This window comes from Gavia stellata, chromosome 9, assembly GCF_030936135.1.
Source record: "Gavia stellata isolate bGavSte3 chromosome 9, bGavSte3.hap2, whole genome shotgun sequence".
NCBI lineage: Eukaryota > Metazoa > Chordata > Aves > Gaviiformes > Gaviidae > Gavia > Gavia stellata.
Window position 1 is genome coordinate 15,438,282 of NC_082602.1, and position 20,082 is coordinate 15,458,363.

Sequence of the window (20,082 nt, forward strand, 5' to 3'; positions counted from 1 at the left end):
TTGCATGTTGTCATGCTTCCATAATTTAGAAAAAGGACATGGACTATGGATAAGTGAGGGGAAAATTTTGCAGTTCACCACTTAGTTTTATTCATTGGCAAAACTTCTATGTAATGGTACTGAGTGTACAACTTCTTGGCAATATATCAGTGGATCTGCAGCTACTTGATGGAGTGCAGTAATGCTAAGACTTGCTCCAGGAATTAAGGTCTTTTTTTCCTAATGACTTTATTTAATCATCTTGGTGTTTGAGTTGCCTGCTCAACTGGCATTACCACTGATGAAATTAGTGCAAAGATTTATTCTTGTCACTGAGACAAGAAGGTAATTCTAAACATCATTCAAATGTTCTCCATGAGACTTTTCTTTCTATCTATTCACCACCTCAGGAAGTCCAGTGGGCCTGAAAAGTTAGTATTAGTCATGATTTTCCACACTCTTACTGACAGAAGCTCTGTGGAGTACGGTGGGCATCCATTGTAAAGCAGAGCAGTGTAGCGCATTCTTTGATTGCTTCTCAGGGTAGTAGCAGCTTGTCCTAAAGTAAGAGCTTTTATTCTAAGAGAATACGGTCCTCAATTCGCAAGGTATGTGTAATACCACAAAGCCCTACTAAGACCATTGGACACTCACATTTTCCTTTTCAAATTGGTCCTGAAAAGAAAGCACTAGTCATTTGTCAGCTAAGGCATGGTTTTGCATCTCTTTTCTATAATCTTTCTAATGGCTAAATGCATAGGAGGTCAAATTCTGTTCTTAGCTAAACCCATAGTACTTTGATTGTAACCAGAGTCTTAATCCACATGTGTAGAAACATATAGAGGACCAGAGTGCGGTCCAGTACAATGTCTTCCCAAACACTGAAGGATTTGCAAACAAGAACGAATTTTTCTTCTGCTGAGCACATTTAATGAAGGATGAATAAGGGTAAAATGAACAGCTATTATCAAACCGCTTCTTTGTGCATGAACAATATTGACAGTTGTGTTTTTCCTGGTTTAAAACTCATTATGTGATTTAAGCTTCCCTTTATTTCATTTCTCCCTTGTCTTTTTGTTTTGTTTTTTTTTTTAGACTCGAAGTGAAGCAGCGATGACAGTTTTAAGTGGGCATGTAGTCGTTTGCATATTTGGGGACGTTAAATCTGCTTTGATTGGATTAAGAAATTTAGTAATGCCATTACGAGCCAGCAACTTTCACTACCATGAACTCAAGCACATTGTGTTTGTGGGTTCACTTGAATACCTGAGAAGGGAATGGGAGACACTGCATAACTTCCCCAAGGTTTCAATCTTGCCTGTAAGTCCAAAACCGTATTATTGATACTTTGTTATTTAGGACACCAACTGGACAGATTCATATTGACTTTGATCTTAGGCTGTCTTACTTTTGTCTACTTATAGGCCTGAGGACTTAGATTTTCCCTTTACTGTGTCTATGAAAACAGAGCCCTGTGAGACCTTATTAGAAGATATTTGCCGCAGTGTTCGGTTCCTCGTCATCCTCATCAGATGAATTTCAGCTGCCATCAAATGTATTAGCTGTGTTATATATCGAACATTCACTATAGTGCACTGCATGTAGCCAGTTCTGATGTTGTGATTTCCCTGACAGAATGACAGTAGTTATTTATGACATTACTTATGTATTTATACCCAGAAAATCTTTGAAAATAATTATTGTTACTCTATCTACATAATATCTATCTATATTCATAAAAACTTTCTGTAGGCCGGCCTACTTTATAAGGAACATTGCCATAGCATTTCAGTTCAGAGTCCTGCCATACTCATGTATAAAACTCTTGAAATCAATGAAGAACTCCTATTGATTTTAGTAGTGACAACCACTAAAACCACAATGCATATGTCCTTTTTCTTCTATATATATCATTATCATTCACTTGTGTGCCCAATGTGTAGAAACACGAGCTCCAGGACAAACAAATGAAGCCCTTCAAGCTAGTGATCTTAAGTGATCATAAATATAAATGACCCACAAAGATGTAGGCAAAAGGGAAATGAGCCCATGGTATAAGGGCAAAAGAGAATGCTCTGTACGTTATAGACTAAAGTGAGTTTGTATGTTTTTATCAGAATGAAAAATTATGAATTTAGCAGTTCTTAATAATTAAATTTCAGCAGTTAAAAATAAATAAATCAATTATGGACGTAATCTAAACCGAATAATCAGGAAAATAGCTATAGAATGGAAAGACTGCCTTCACTTCTGATTAATTCAGGCTGTAGGTCTTTGTTGCTGTAAATGCAGTTTTAGTGTTAGCCCTTGGCTTTTCTCTGTAAGCTGATCCAACAGATGGTGTCACAAGATTCTCTGCTGTCACAAAAATGGTGTCAATATCAGATTTGGTCAGTTAATATCCTCCTCTTCCTGCCAATCCCTTTTAATTCCAGTCACTGTGAAGGCTAAAGACTAAAGAATCAGAATTAAATTAATAATACTGTTGAACTGTGGAGTAGAATAGAATCCAGCTTCTACTTCCAAACTATCCAGTATATAATGTATATCCATTATTATAATGCATATTTGTAAAGTTTTGATTCTGAATTCTGAGGAGGCACTAAGGAAATATACACCACCTTTACATTCCCCAATCAGTTTGCACCCAAATTTAGAGTAGTTTTGGACTAATTTCAAGTTAAACAGCTTAAATAGTTAGTTAATGCACCTTTAAAAATACAGAACATGTAAAGTAATTATATCTTACACAGTAATCAATGGTGCTGAAGACCACACAGACTTCATTACTGCTTTTTCTTTTTTTTTCCCTAACCTATCTGGTTGAAAAGGGTGACATAAAGTTAAAAATATCAGCATTATTCTGATCTAATTATGCTAATTTAAAAGTCTACTAAAGTTTTTGAGGTCATACTGGTAGGAATCATGTGTTAAAGGGAGGCCACTCAAACTCATTTCCTAATTCTCTGTGCTTTGGTTCACAAGGTAAAACTTGCTGCTGATATCTGATGGGGATGTGGTTACAGCTGAATATAAAAACATTTGTTCTAGTTTAAAAAAAAAAAGTGGAAATTTCATTTAAAGTGTGTATCGAAAGAGGCATTTAAGCTGCTGAGTAAACTCTTATAAAGTAGGAAAATGCCAATTTTAAATGTCCTCAGGCAGCCTTAATTCTGTCCCTTTGCATAAAATCATTATGAGTAAGCCTTTAATTAATTACATGATTGCATATTATTTTTCCCCACAGGAATCCTGCTTCACTTGGTGTACAGTACAGACACAAAGGGCAGAATTAAGGTGGCAGGAATAATCATATCCTAACTTTTGAGTACTTTATAACTAAATCATATCTGTTCGATATATACTGTTTTCCACAAAATTTCATGCCTCAAATTATTGAAAGTAACGTGAAATAGTGAGGCTGGTATCTGAAACTAGGTGGCAATCACTGAATAAGAATTGAGCTCTGCCTTCACTTTGTGCATTTTAAATTCACTTTTGCATTGAATATTCTCGGTTCAGGAGATGTTCACCATGAGTGATCAGGAGATGGAAGAGTAGGGTCTTGACTTGGTTTTATGAAAGTCGCTGTGTGACAAGGGGACAGCTTAGTCTCCTCATCATCATTAGGGTCCTTGGGTATCAAACCATGTGAGGCAGCAGAGCAGAATCTAGTTTCCATAAAAAATCTTTTTTTTTCATGGACTTTGCAGCCCCTGTGACATAGACTTAATATTCTGTAACTATAGATGTGGACTGCTGGATGTGAAAGGCAAGTGTTATCTTTAAACAAAACACAGTGGGTTAAGTGTCATGTCTCGTTTGTGTTAACTAGGAAAAAAACCCACGGACTACCACAACATTTCATTTTAATTATTGCATTCTCTGATTGAGAATTGTGGAAGCAGGGAATGTTGCATGAGTTGTGCCCATTAAGATGAAGTCTTGTTTCTGTTTCAAAGGGTTTAATCACGCAACTTTGAAGATAAGTGTATTTTCCTTCTAGAAGCACCAAAAACATGCATTGAAAAGGATTAACCTTTTTTGTGTGTTGCTTCAGGTAGAAAAAAATAGCTTGATCCTGATTGCATTTCAAATGTGTAGGACACATAATGCTTTCCTGTTTAAATTGCTGTTCTTTTGCCCAAGACTGTTGTGACTTGGTAGTAGATAAATAGACATTTAAAACACACCCCTTGTTATATTCAGAGTGCCAGAGGTTGCCACATGATAGCAACTTAAATCAAGACAATTTCAAGTCACCGATGAGATGTAGAATGCTGGCATTATTCCTGTTTCTTGTTTGTTAGTAATAGCTTGACTGAGTATTGAGACTGAACCTAAAATGCTGCCATCAGCACCAACTACCCTTTAGATTAGCACACGTCTCCTATTCCCTGGCACATAGTTAGACCAGCTTAATGTCAGAGCATAAAAAAGATACTTGTTAAATAATTTCCCAAAGCTCCTTCTCAATCTTTAATTTGTTTTTCTTTTTTTCCTCTCCTGCCCCCCTCCCCTTTTTTTTCCTCTGTGCCGAAGGGTACGCCATTAAGTCGGGCTGATTTAAGGGCTGTCAACATCAACCTCTGCGACATGTGCGTTATCCTGTCAGCCAATCAGAATAATATTGATGATGCTTCGCTGCAGGACAAGGAATGCATCTTGGCGTCACTCAACATCAAATCTATGCAGTTTGATGACAGCATTGGGGTCTTGCAGGCTAATTCCCAAGGTAAGGACTGCCCTATAATACTTCTTTGCAGTGCCTACAGGGGACAGGACCTGGCAGGAAGAATATCCCTCACTCAGTAATTCAAAGAGCCCTACATCAGCTTGCTTGACAGTTAAACCTGCTGATTGGTATGATGGCTTTTAAAGGGACAGCCACGTAGTTTCTCTGCTACCTCACAAAGCATATCTTGCAGAGGAAAAATGAATGAACATGGAACTGGCATTTTTTGTCATTTTAAAATTTTCCTAAAAATATATATAAAATCATTGCTTTCTCACCCTGCCCTGCTCTGTGGCTTTCTTACCAGGGCAGTTGCTGTTATACAGCCAAAGCTAACTCGTACTCACTTCGGAATACCCGAAGCCTCTGTCTAACAAGATTGCTTTTTTATGTAAAGCACATTGCAACCACAGACAAAAAAAGCTGATTAATACAAGCCAAAAAGTAAAATAAAAAGAACAAGAATTTTAAACTGTCTTTACGGTTCCTGTGCCTTCTTGCTCAAAAAGCCACTTAGAATTAACTCAAAGCTGATTTCTTCCCATGGTTTGACATGTACTCATCCCATTTAAGGACATTGAACAAAATCCTTCAGTCTTTGCTGAGAGTAGGGGACTGATTCATCGGTAGCCAAAGGCTATTTTACACCAACTGTGCCTGTGCAAAGCAGCTGCAAAACAGTCATAAGCACCCTGGCAAAGACCATCAGTGTAAAAACAATCATCTTCCCATCCCTGAAGGGTCTTGCAGCTTATGCAGCTGAAGTCCTACCTTCGATAAACCTATTAAGTGCTGCAGTAAATATTCCCTCTGGATCTAGTCCTGCTGAAAATGTAGGTGTAGAAAGGATAGTGCTTTGGTCTGCAATTTCCCCATGAGCCTGACCTAGAGATAGTTTTCCCTCAAGGACTGTGAAAACTACGACTAAGTTCAGTTTTTCCTCTTTACACTCTAATCAGGAAATAGGAATTATGAGCCAAAAATCAGAGGCAGCAGTGTAACTTCTTCAATACAGAAACTTCTTGAATGTGGAAAATTCTTTCTTAGAATCAGCAATAAAACTGTGGAATTTAATACTGAAATTAAATTGTACCAGGAAACTAAAAATTTGAAATTTTCAAAGTCAGGTTGGATAGTTCTCTGGATAACAAGTAGATTTAAAGAAGAGGAGGAAGGAAGTGTTTTTTCAATCCCATGGGTGTTTGAAGTTTCAAATCTGTGTCCTGGAAGCAATACAACCTCAAATATTTTAGAGTTCTTCCCTTAAAAATTTGTGAGACTGACTTGCCCACACTATGATAACTTGTAGTCATGATTAGGAAGCTCATTGCGGAAGTGGAAGACAGGCATGGACGTTCCTTGTTTTGCTGATTTAGACCTGGGATTTGAAATTTTGTACCTCAAAACTAAATGTGTACTTTCACTACCAGGCTATTGGCTCTTCTTTGGTGGGTCTTTCTCAGTCTCCTACCACACATGTAATAAAAATCATCAAGAAATAGAATCTGTTTGTCTCACCCCTTTCCTCCCTTCCTTTCCATTCTTGAGCGTGGGCAATCTGAGAGAATTTCCTTCTTCTGCCTTTGCTCAGAGGTTAGTGGTATTTCCAACACTTGGCTGTTGTATTTTACCTGTGGGAGTACACTGGATCTTAGACCATCCCTGAATGAGGATGGAAAAACCTAGCAATATAACAGTCTTGTGCACCACATGAACACCTGTCAGTTTTTAGTCTCCATCCTTGGTGATATTCAAGACCTGACTGCATAAAGCCCTGAAGAACCTGATCTGACCTCATAGCTGGCCTTGCTGTGAGCAGGAAGTCAAACTAGAGACCCTGAGATGTCCCTTCCAGTCTGAATTGTTCTATGATTCTATAATAATCCAGGTTGTTGCTGCACCATAGCCCTTATAGGTCAGGAAGTGTAGACTGGGGCCATGGTCCAAATCCCTTCAGCCCTATTCAATGTTGCTGATGCAGAGAAGCAGAGGCACAATAGGTTAGCACATACTTAGAAATTTTGGACATTTCTTCAGGTAAATATCAGTCTGCATGAAAAAAAACAGGTGACTCTTTCTGTAGCTTTTCTGGGGAAACAGGGCATAACATAAGGCAGGTAACCAGCAGCCTATTTTAGTTGGGAGCTCTGACTAGGGAGGGGTTCTGCTAAAACCAGTTGCTTCAGAACATAGTTATCTTCCCAGTAAATTCTCTGCTTATGCTATCCACCACTCCTGAATTGGTTGCATTGCTTTCAGTACAGTAAATTTTCTTGAAAGACCTTGAATACAATGGTTAGAATGTCAGAAGCAATTAGATCAATAGATAGCTCAGACTTTACTGGGAGTTATATCCAATGTGACATTTTTGTCTATGAAATGCAGCTTTAACGTATGATGGACACAACTATGACAATTATATAAACCAGGTGATTCAACTTTTGCTGGTCAACAAACAGCATACTAGAACCACCTCACAGTTTCTTACTGGCAATTAAGTACCTTTAGTTACAGAGCGAGTTGTCATTTTACTTTTGCTTAAACGTTTGTGTATTATTTGACATACTTACTTATCCTTAACACATTAGCTGGTACAAAGCTTAAGTATTGCCAGTCTGAATTTTTCTAGATCTGAATGTATGATTTTGAATTGAGACGTTCCTCACCAACACCATCTCTTGAAAGTGTGTTCTGTGCTGTTCTTTTATGTGACTCCTATTACTGATCACAGGAAACACTGACATTAGAAAATCTGGGTGTGTCGAAGAATGTCAGTTGACCTGTGACAGGGTGTTGAAAAGAGAAGAAACAAAACAAAATGTGTGAACAGTCTGAGAAGCATATGGGCTAAGGTGCGAGATTTTTGGTGAGGGAATTAACAGTGTAATCTTACCCTTGCTATTTTAAGTAATAAGCTAGTGTAATTCTGCAGTCACTAAGCAGTGGAATCTCATATGAAAACCTGATCTATAATTAATGTTTATGCCTCTGAGAAAGAAAAAAATTACAGTCATTTAATTGATAGGTTATTGAATGCACAAGGGTCTTTCCAGTTTTTATCTGTGATTATTTCACTCTAGAGAGACAAAAGATGACATCAGTACAAGAAGTGCACTATAAAAAGCAGGATGCAAATTTATTTAACCATCAAATAAGCCATAATCACTGGCCAGTGCTCAACTACAGGGCCATGTCTATAACTCCTTTGTTCTAAGTTGGTAGCAGAAAAAGAACCCACAAATTTGGGGATTTCATTCCCTTTTCTCCAGAGCCTCACCCTTGTTACCTGCTTTAACACCAAAGACACTTCCAGTCCTAGGCATATAAGCATTCATCACTAGCCAACCTTCTGTATCCATCCAAACACGCCCTTTCCAACCAGGGACATAGCATTGCACCGACAACTGAACCCAGGTGCAATCTGAGAGGAAAGGCCTTGTAGAAGGAACAGGAGGGTGGACGTATGACAGCAAGGCTTCCTGATAGGGAAAGTTCTGTAACAATAGGGCCGCCAATTCCCAATGGATTAAGTTAACTGCTGACATAAAGTGTACTGAATTAATCTGGTTTATATCAACAAAGGATTTTCTCATTACTAGTTCAAGATCAACTTAATACACACACAGTGGTTCTCATGCAGGAACAAAGACTTGCTGGTGTCTCCTTATAGTGTTAAAATATTCCCAGGCTTTTGGACTGGGTAGCGTTAATTGTCTGGACCTTCTATAAATAGTGCAGCACCACTTTTGTCCTCTGGTCTGCCTGCCTTAAGTCCTAACTGATCCTGCCAGAATTGCATCTTAACCAGCCAGAGTACTCTGCCTTGACCTCCTGAAGAAGAAAAAATAGCTCATGGTTCGAAGGCCCAGAAAAAAAAATATTCTGGACCAGAGTTACAAAGGACCCTGCAGTACCTACAGCAGATGACAGTAAACTAAGTTGTCAAATCTATGTTCATCATCAGCTGTCTAGCAACATATAACCAAATGCATGACTACACCAGAACTGAATGGAGACAAGGTGTCTTCCTTAGAAGGAAAAGCTTACTAACTGTTCTGGAAGGATTTGCTAGTGTCCTTTCCATAAAATGTGTAATTCTACTCAAAAAGAACAGAATGTCTTTCAAATTGGACCTGTGTTGTTGAAAGCTCTCATGTTGAAAGCATGGCTGTCTGCATTGAACGTTTCAAAGCTGACTGAGCAACTCCTTAGGCTCGCTAGAGGTTAGGGGTGCAGACTCTGATGTCCTGAAAATGAGCTTTTGCAAATCATCAGGGCAGTTTGTTGCCTTTGGGAGACCTAGATTCCAAGGACAGAAAGGCCAAAGTGTATCCCACTGAAGCCGCAGCAAACTATCACTTTCATTAAGATATCTCAGCTTCTGAGATACAAAATGCTGTAAAGCTGGAGCTTAGCCCACCTCTTCACAAAATGACTCCTAAACTCAGTCAGATGTCTTATTTGTGAAAAGGAAGTCCTGTTTTTATTTTGCAGTTCCTCTTACAGATGTTGACTGATTGTCTTCCTAGAAAGGTTTGTAGAGAGGTATGTTTGTGGTGGAGGAAAAAAGTCACTCTCAGGTACTGGAGATCTGTTTTTATCGTCCCTTGATCCTTCCTGATACTCATTCTGTCCCCTCAAATACAAAGTGAGATTATTTTATCAAGAAGTATTTTGGAGAGAAGACCAAAGAATATTAGATCCATGTCAAGCATTTGTCCTCCCTAGTCGTAACATTTTTCCAAAGCACCCAGGAAGCCCATCCAGTCTGGGATGGGCTCTGCCTTGGCAGTTATGTTGGGAGAGCTCCAGTAATTCTTCTTTCCCTCATTCTGTTGACCTTTCCATCCTTTCTTCTTCAAGTAGCATCTATTGACTGTTCCCATTTAGTTTTTCATGTTTCTTGTGTTTTCTTTCAGAGTCTTACATTGTGGGAATTTTACTTGTTGTTTTACCCACCAGATGAACAGGGCCCAGCACAAATACTTTTCTTCAGTTGTAACTAAAACTGCTCTTTGGCTTTCTTCCCCAAATCCAGAAAGACAATTATACATAACAGTTTAGAGATTTATAAATAGTGTATCAGAGTAGCCTCTGGGTAGTAACTTTAGATATCCAACTCAATAATTTTCTTTTATTGGATAGTGATTTAGATCTTATTTTGAGTCCTATATAATAAGAGCACTACATTTCATTAAAAAACACTGACTAAACAATAAAGAAAAGTGATCTTAAGGCTCCAAGCAGGTCTAAAGTACAGAAAGGGGAGGCTATATAGTAACATTTTTTCTATGGACATTACAAGACAGATCACAGTACAGCAGGGTAGATGTATTTCAGCATAGTAACAATTGCAGCTGTTTTCTGAATTACTTCAACTTATGAGAATTTTCCCTAGGAACACTATTTCAACACATGAGAGATTTTTTTAAGGCCTCCATGTACAGTTCTTGTAATAGATCCTCCAACAAGAAAGAATAAAGAGAAAAAAATAAAGAGGGGATGAACTCCTGGGTAATACATCTCACACATTGTGGCAGGATTCTTCTGGGGAAAATCCTATAAAATCAAATAAACATACTCAGAATTTTACACACTGACTTTCAAGTGTAACAGATTACACAAGCTAAAATAACCTTGTACAAGTTTAGTTTCATTTGATCCAGTTCCTTTAAAAATCACTTGTGGCTTCATCATCTTTTTTTTGTTGGAGGTGGCTTAAACTTCGATTGAAAGGACAAAAACAGTTAGCCACTGAGTTTCATTAGATTTATTTCACAATCTGTTGATCAATTCTTAAATTATTGCAATTTTTGGTGGACTTAGTCTCACAAGAAATTTCCTCTTAAAACAAATTTGAGATCTACACTCCATTGTGTTTGCAGGTAATATATTCTTTTTCACCTCTACCAATCAATAATTCTTGATAGTTTTATCTCTGAAATGTTAGCAAAAGAGAGAGAAGAACAATAGTATTATCAGGATTGGAAACGAGAGAAAATTCTTAAACAAGGGGAAAGGATAAATACTGTCTGAAATGCTTGGTTAGCAGAGGTTTTGTGTCACTTTCAGAGATAGCTGTATTGTACTGCTGTTAGAGATGTTTGTTATAAGTTCAAAACAATAGTTTTATTCCTGAAGGAGGGGTTTTTGGTGAATGTTGACTCTTATTTCTCTTATTTTACAGTCATAAGATTTTAAGTTTTTAAGTGAAGATTCAGAATATAGGGTTTGATAACCATAGATGCAGTTACTTTTCAGGCTGTTATGGAATTCAATATCCTATGGCAACTCCAGCGCTGTTTCCTATGTTTAATTTGTTCTATTACATGAAAATGTAGAAATAAAGAGCCTTACTTTCAAACACAGACAATCAAACTTTACTTAAGCCAGCTAAAGAGTTTCAGAGTTTAAGGAGTTACCTAACCTCCTTTGGAAAGCATATAAATAAATGTAGAATATTAAATGTAGATGTAATATTAAAAATAAATAAATCAATAGTGCTGGCAAAAAGTGAAAGATTGGGGATAATTTTTTTAAGTGTCAAAGTGAGCTATGATGCTAACTTTAATCTTTTAAACACTTAGATTCCTGTGTGGTTTTGCAAATCGATGTAATTTAGGCTGCAGAATGCTTGTTATACTTAAAGTTAGCTCATAATTTCCTAAATCACATAGATATTCTGAAAAATCTTCTCCTAGACAGTATCACTCCTCCCAGTCACATTTGCAAAAAAGGCAAGTATTTTGCATTGACATCAGGGTTATTGGTTTGTCAGGACTGATAGTTTAGTGTAGAGGTTACACCTGACTAAGGATGTTTTTATGCTGTGTGTTTCTGAATGCTCCTTATATTTTTGCTAGCATCAGTTGTTGTAAATGACAAAAATAATAATCCAATTAAAAAAATTTTCTACTTGATTGGTTGGTTATTGTTTAACTAACTGAATTTTGCAATGTTTGTTGTAGTTCAGTTTCATTATTATTTTTCAAAACAAAGGTTGACCATCCTAAGTAATGAAGTTAATAACTGAAAAATGAGATAAAGGTATCCTAACTTCCCAGCACACGTCCCACATCACTATTTGCTCACAAAAAAATCCAATTTTTGAAGATTATGTCACTGTGATAAATAACTCAGTACTACCTTTTTGCAACATGCACATAATTTCTTATCCTGCTGAACCAGATGGATCAGCTGATAGCTGTTATTTATTTTATGGTAGCACACTGGAGCTCTAGATGGGATTAAGAGCTTGTTGTCATAGTCCTGATATACACAAGAATAAAATACGGCCTTTGCCCTGGCAAGTTTACAATCTGATGCCTTGCTTGTTCCAAAACTTAAGTTACGTGCTCAATGTTCTACAGGTTAATAAATCTGTTTGACTTCAATGAAACTACCCACCTGTGTAAAGTTAGATTATGTGCAAGTCTTTGCAAGATTTGGACTTAAATGAACTAAAGGAGCTGGGTAGGAGAGAGGCTGTTCACTTAACTTTGTTTCCTGTGCTACAGAAGCCATCTATGTCAGGAGTTATTCCCTTCTGTCAAACAGGACCTTGCTAGCCTTCCAGCCTTCACAAGAAACCCTTCAGAGGAGAGGTCCCACCTAGCGCTGTTTACATTTCTTCTATTTTCCTTGTAGCTGGATGCTAATATTAGCTGCTGGAACTTACACACACAGAGAACAGTTTCCTGTCTCTCTGGAAGTTTTCCTAGGAAGAGAGAAAAACTATTAAGAAAAGAGGTTTTCAATTCTGTTGCTTATAAACTAAGAATGTGTTGGGGAATGTCTGGAGAGACAAGTTTCTTTGACACAGTTTCCCTGTATTTGAGAAATGCTGCAAGGTCCTAGCCCAAATACCTTCAAGCTTTCACAATTGCCTCTTTCTCCTCTGCTTTCAAGACACCTTCTGCTTCAGCCAGGGAAAGGTAAAACCAGGCAAAGGAGGTAGATAATACAGTACATCAAGCACATGATTTCACACAAACTATAAATATATTTAACCATCCCAAGACTGTTATAAATTCATGGTGACTCTATCTTATTATTATTTGCTGTTCAACATCTTGAAAGCAAACCCCCTATTATGAAGGTGTACTATTTTGTGCATTTCTGATGCTGAGGAATAAAAAAAACCTGCTCTTTTTATGAGCATTAATTATACACCAGGCAAGGAAGCAATTGCCTCTATGTTATGAAATATTAAATCAAAATGCTTCCTGTTCCCAGATGTCCCAGAGATAAATACAGCAGTATTTTGAAGCCCCACTTGGAGCTGTTTTGCCTGCAAATTTATAGTTTTGTCTCCATTTTCAGAAACCCCTGTTTTATGTGAAGTATAGCACTCTTGGTAGTTTTTAAGGAGCAAACTCCTCTGGAGTTGCCTATGTAGGCAACAACTCTTACGTAGATTGCACACAAGGGATCTGAAGTTGAAAGGCTCCTTTAAGATGACAAATGGGTTGAAAGTGTTATTGTCTTTGATTGCATGCCTTACATCATCTGTATGTAGGAATAAGAGAGCTATACTTTATCTTTAGCCATTTTATAAATATTTAAGTCCTTATAGTTGCCTAAAGATATTAAAGCATATTTTACAGTAGTTGGAATATAAATATTATATATAGCACAAGATACCAAAGTGGTTTAATGAATTCATAATTTTCTGTTCACTTTTATTGGAATGTGGTTTATGTTCCAAAACTTCCATTTAAAGAATAAGAGACCATTCTGCTCCCTGACAAGATGTGAGCCAATAGTGATGTTATCAAGGTTGCTTTAAATGATGATTCGGGACTTCAATTAGCAAGAAGAAAGGGAACATGGGTATTAGAATGTACTGCACCAATCTCTGTGTTTTAACTTTAAAAAAAGTCTTTTTGAAGAAACTATTTGTTTTTTAAGTCTTTAAGAAACTGTAAGGTGTTTTGCTTTTCTGTCTCTGTATTTTTTAAAAGTTCTTAATTGCAGAAGGAGATACGTATCTAGATCCAATTATACAAGAGTAATTTTTTTAAAATTTGAAGTTAAGTTTCTAAAATAACCAACCATAAAATCTTGTGACATTAAATGTATAAAAGGTCTGTATTTCATAGCTCCTTGAATAAAAGGTGGGTTGAAGTTATAATTTTGAATCTTTCAAATTCCCATTAAAAAAAAAAAATCTTTTTAATATTTCACAGTTTCACTTTTTCCCAGTAGGAGTCCATGCTGGGTAATGCTTGCTAATTACCCACAACAAAAGTAGACACACAATGCTGGTAAATTACGTGACCCTTTGCATTTTAATGAGACAACAAGGATTTTATGAAGTGATGTTGTTTCAGTGGTTAATGGTGTCAGCAATGTTGTAATTGTAGGCTGAGGCACATTAGCTGCACAACCACATGTAGGAAGGGTTTCTCTCGACAGGCCCTTTGGAGAATAGAACAGGGTATTATCATTAAGCTTATGTCATTTGCATGCTGCTAATCACTTACTTTATTATCTTGTGTATCCATTGTCTTTCTTTAATTGCTCTTTAAATGAAAATTAAAAATAGTTCCAATGCCCACGATACTTGTGATAGCATCTTGATTATGAAGATAACTTCAAGAAAATGGAACATATAGATAATATATTACAGGATTACAAGATAGTTTGAAAGTTATATACCGTAGCCGGCAGCCTCATGAGCATAATTCTGGTGTCTTTCTTTGCTCCAGTATGTATTGTTTGTTTAGTAAATGGTTATTTATATGCATAAAGGTGGTTGGTTTTTTTAAAGGACATACATGAATTCAGAGATCAATGTCACTGTTTTTGCTTTAGTGTGGAAAAGATACAAAGCATCGATATCCAGCAGATTCCACCAGTCTAATAACGTTACAGGAGAAAGCTAGATTTTAGTTCTTTGTTCTTTCCAGTTAAATCCCAGTCTGTGATATCCATTCAGAGAATGACAGAATGATAGGGGTTGGAAGGGACCTCTGGAGATCATCTAGTCCAACACCCTCGCTAGAACAGGTTTACCTAGAGCAGATTGCACAGGAATGTGTCCAGGCGAGTTTTGAGTATCTCCAGAGAAGGAGACTCCGCAACCTCTCTGGGCAGCTTGTTCCAGTGCTCTGCCACCCTCAAAGTAAAGAAGTTCCTCCTCATGTTTAGATGGAATCTCCTATGACCAAGTTTGTGCCCGTTACCTCTTGTCTTGTCGCTGGGCACCACTGAAAAAAACCTGGCCCCATCCTCCTGGCACCCACCCCTTAAATATTTATAAGCATTAATAAGATCCCCCCTCAGTCTTCTCTTTTCCAGACTAAAAAGACCCAAGTCCCTCAGCCTTTCCTCATTGTAGAAGAGCAGAATCTAACACCTGCTAGTGACTTGGAGAACTTCAACAGCTTTAGGGTAAAACTCACAACGTAGTTGACATTCTTTTATCAAGACAGACCTGTTGATTTTTAAGTTTGACATGGTTAAATTTGAGGCAGCCCCGACTTTCCATAATAGGAAATCTCTAAAAACTTGTAGTTTGCGTCTGGTAGCTTCTGGTTGTCAAAAACCTTCCAAACCTTTCAGCATCTGCAGAGTTGGGTATGCAGGCTGAACTGGGGCACTGCCTTCATTTGAGAATCAATACTGCTGTGCTCCTAATAATGTATTTTTGCAGCTTTTCTTTTTAACATCTGAACAAAACAAATCTGAAAAAGTAAATCTATGATTTTTGCAAATGGTATGGTAGGAATTTTTATTGAAGGAAGAAGGATAAACTTTGTTCTTGACTAGTTATTGTGATTTATTTTTATTCAACACACACCAATAAGATTATGGTTACTGGAAATTTTTGTACTGACTTGTTTGGATACAAGATTAAGATTATATGTAATTTCTGTAATGTCATAGGAAAAACTGATCTTTAGCAAACTTTCCTTAGAGCTTTAAAGCAGATCCTATGAAAGTACAATTGAGATTGGACCTTTCATATTGATTTCAGGTTTGGTTGCTGGTTTAAATTTTGTATTCAACTTTAAATGACAAATACTCTTAATACTAATACAAGAGCATGATTACTGGTTAGTAGTGAGAGGCAAAGTATCTCTACAGTCTAACAGTATATACATTTTCTGTAAGTTTGACTTTACAGAATTTTTCCCTAAAAGTATAGGCAGGATTATAATGTGATTGGACGACCTCTTAGGATTTCCTATTTCTGCTAAATTCATGTCAGTCTGCTTGTTCTGTTGCTTAGAATGAGCCTCCAAGTGAGGGCAAAGATAGCCAGACATTTTTGAATGTCCTCCTTCTCTAAAAACAAAGAAGAGAGATTTCACTGAAATCAGAGAGTGTCATGTGGGGGCTGAGAAAATGTTGGTGAAATTGTTTCTAGCTTGTTTGAGGACAGATGGATTGGATTAATAACACTACAGTTATAGGAGATATTCTTAAAAACAAATGTTAAATTAGTCACAAGTGTGAGCTTGCTCAAAAACAGTTTATGCTGTAACCAAAATTAAATTCAGACAAGGTACTTGAACAGTTTTGTTTAGCATAATTAAGCTGTGTATTTTAGAAACTATATCTGTCATAAATACTCAACAATTTGTGAATTTTTCCCATTCTAACTTTTCATGTATGAAGAAGATGTCTTCCTAGAACAGTAACTTCAAACTTTCCAGAAATAAGTTCAGCTACATAAAAAAATTCCTATTGAATGGATTTATCTAATCTACCCTGGCTTGAAATCAGTGTTTGATGAGCTGCTTAAAATAATGTGTGATTCTGTGGTGAACTCTTTCTTAGAGGACAAATATCAAAAAGATTTTTCTATATAACTCCAATTTAGCAACCTTGCTATTTCCAGTTTAATAAATGTGCCTAAGCAAACAGATAAATCTCAGATACTCTGTTGTACCGTAGTTGATTTCATTGCCTGCCCCTTGCTACCAAATCTTCTTTAGAGTTCATAGAAAAGGGATTTTGCCACAAAATCTTGGAGAAGGATTCCTTGAAGTATGACATTCATGGAGTTTTTAAGCACAGAACTGAAGTCTTATTTACAACATTTTCTTAGCCAGACATGTGGCATGTAAAGTGATGTTTCCATTCTCAACTCCTCTTGTTTATTTTTAGTGTCTAGCACCTACAGTAATTTTACTAAAAACTAATGAAAATTGCAGGCTTTTTGTTTTTAGATTTCATTATTAGGTGTTGGTGATCCTAGTGTGAGGCCTAAAATTCATGAAAGGGAAGAAATGTCCTCATTTTTTTTTCTTGTCAAACAGTAGAGACCATGTTGATAGCTAGCAATGTGGAAGGGACCTAGAGTGTTTACTTCCAGGTGTTCATGAGAGGATGGACTAGGGATTGAAGATATCTCTGCTCTCTCTTGCTGATCAGTGAAAGGAGGCAGGGGACAGCAGTGCCTTCCTGAGCTTTTCCTCCAAGACTAGTATTCTCTTGACTCATTTCTTCATAGGACTTCCCTCATGTGAGTCAAAGCAGGAGCTACCCTTTGATAAGGAATGGGAAGTCTGTCAGGAGAAAAAGGTATCTTGTGATGCACATTTCAAAATACTCTCCTTTCAGGAGAGGGAAGTGATTCTGCTTACTTGCTCAAGAAGTGCAACCTTACCTTTGTGTCTCCCAGGTTTCTCAACATTTGAGAATTTTATTATTATTAACTCTTCAATTAAATCTTCAATTCAGTGGTAATGTAAACTCTGTCTGTCTGGACATATCTTCCATTTTGAGTGAGACAGCTGTAGACTGAATTAGATAGGCAAAGAGGGTGCTTCTTAAAATTTGGAATGTATCTTGATTTTTTTTTTATTTTATGGCAATGATGTGCTTTGCGGTGTCAAATGTAAATAGGCCTTAAAATGTATCCGCAGATTTATATTTCAGATTGGCCCTGCCCAAAACCACAGATTCAAACTTCTTAAACTACCTCACTATCTACAAAAATCCACATTGCAACTTGAATGTTTATTCTTAGAATCCTATCAAATAACAAGAAATAGACTAAAGACTCTCAGAAATATTCAAAACCCCTAGTTGAAAGGACAGCTATTTCTACTGATATTGGTACTAATGAAATTCAAACAAGGAAGTGAAGAATTTATTTTTATCAACCCATTTAACTCTTCAGTAAATAATAATGGATAGGAAAGTTAATGCGTTGTTTAAGTGTTTATAAAGGTTACGCCATTTTTAAATCCAACAGTAGTATTTAGATGCATGAATGATGGTAAATAGTCTATATAATGTTGAAAACTAAAAAAAAAAAACCTGCTTGCTGGAATTTTTCAGTGTACTGTGTACTGGATACCATGGCATATATTTCATGGTTGCCACTTAATTTTCACTACTTAAAGAATACCACATTACATTTTACTGTTGTCATTGTCTTTACCAGCTTGGTTGCTAATGTAATGGGTTTTGGATCCCACATAAATAAAATAAATATGGAGCTGGTGTACAGACACTTCTGCTGGTACTTATTTAAATATAAAAAGACATTGGAACTATGCAAAGCAGGCAAAACCCTTAAAGATTTTAGCAAAAACTCTAATAAAATAATATGAGTCATTCTATCATGATAATGAGTTAAGTTTTCTTTCTAAGATTAATATTGACTGAAGAGGGGAAAAACTGTGAGCCAAAATAGTGCAAACTTAGCAATGGAAAGTTCATTTTTTCTTAAGAGTAGGCAGTACCTCACTGGTTTTGTGTATATTTTCCTTTTTTCTTGATACATTTGAGTAAATTATCTGTTTTTTTCACACTGATGACTGTATGCTTTGGATATTGTTCCCCCCAGAATGGCCATCAGAGGCATAAGTTGCTTTCTGGCTTCTTGATTCTTGATCCTGTACTGACTGAAGCAGAGGTTCCCAAACTTTACAGATTGGGTACGACCAGTAGTATCACTGCTGTTCTTCAGGCGGTTGTGTCTACACAACCTTAGATATTAGTAGTAGCTAATATATTGCTACTGGTATGTCATTCAAGAATATGCAGTTAGAGAGCTACTTCAGATTCATCCTGATTCCATAACAGCAATTTCTATTTAGGTTTTTTTTTAATGTGAAAAAAGAGGAGTAGAAAGAAAAGGAAATCTTCATTGTCTGTATATTTCCAGTCAGTCAAGAGTAATTGCAATAAATTAGCCAATTTTAGTATTTTGTAGACCTATATTGAAACTGGAATAGAATGTGGCATAATGTATATGTGACATAATGTATATGTGACATATAAAACAGGGATAATATTACTAGGTGAACAGAGTATAAGGCTGGTTTGATGTGTTAGCCATCCCTGTGAACTTCAGTATCGGAGGGCTGACATTTCTTTTAATGGAAGTACTTTCTGGAGGTACTTACCTTCCTATTGCTTTATCGTGCATGGCAGGGATGGTTTTCATACTGGCCAGTAATAGCAATAATACTGAAGTGCAAATAATTGTGTTGATGGGATGTGTGTTTTGAAAATATGCTCCAAACCTCAGATTACTCATTTCAAATTGGGCACCATACATTATTTGCAAGGTTCAGATTATACTGCAGCAGGGATGTAGTAAGCTACCTGTTTGGATCAGGAGGGTTTTGTTTAAAGGAATATACAATACTCCTTAGGTGATTATCACTCCCCACAGTGGTAGCTGCACCTGGGTGCAAGTGATTTATTGGGTTTTCTATGAAACAGTTGGTTGAAATAGTGTTATGCAGACTGGCATAGTTCAAAACAACTTGATAGTCATTTTCATACATGATGTCCGCTGAGATGTCTTTAAAAGACATGCTACTTTGAAGTTGTGTGTGTTACAGAAGGCAGTATTTGAGTGACAAAGAGCATGACACTGATTTTTTTTCCCCTTTTTGTGGTGTTCAATTTGGAGTTCTGGTAAAATTTTTGGCTTGGGGAGAATCTTTATAGTGGTATGCTGAAAGCATGAATGCCATAAGGAAATTCTATGTTAAGTCTCTCTTTAAAAATGTATACTCACAGATGAACACAAAACCCACATTCCTTTACTCTGAGCATTTAATCAAGCCCTGAAGTTTTTAAACTACAAATTTAATCTTTGGGAATCACCTGCCTACTGTCACTTGACTATGTGCTTTTTTGACAACCTGTCCACTAAAAAGTTGTGACAGGATTTGGTGAAATCTGGCAGGATTAGACATGGGCACAATATGCTGTCTAGTCGGCAGGCTTTGCCAAGAGTTGCTTTTTTACAGTATGGAGTAAGACAGGAGAAGAGCTTTTGGATTCTTGCAAATAGATTAGACTGCAGGAAATGTGCAGGATGCCTATGGAGCATACCTGCCAGATAAATTAGAGGTGGTCTTGATCTGAATCCAACCTGTCTCAGAGCTCAG

The 20,082-nt window shown here is 36.8% G+C and overlaps 1 protein-coding gene across 11 annotated transcripts in view; it reads left to right on the forward strand.

Annotated features, from left to right (window-relative positions):
- KCNMA1 (potassium calcium-activated channel subfamily M alpha 1) overlaps positions 1-20,082 on the forward strand; it is a 511,181-nt gene that overhangs the window by 457,963 nt on the left and 33,136 nt on the right. For all 11 annotated transcript variants that reach the window (XM_059820930.1, XM_059820929.1, XM_059820934.1 and 8 more), the window contains 2 exons: positions 1,075-1,299; positions 4,522-4,714. In XM_059820930.1, the coding sequence (XP_059676913.1) occupies positions 1,075-1,299; positions 4,522-4,714 (418 nt within the window). The remainder of the gene's footprint in view (positions 1-1,074; positions 1,300-4,521; positions 4,715-20,082) is intronic.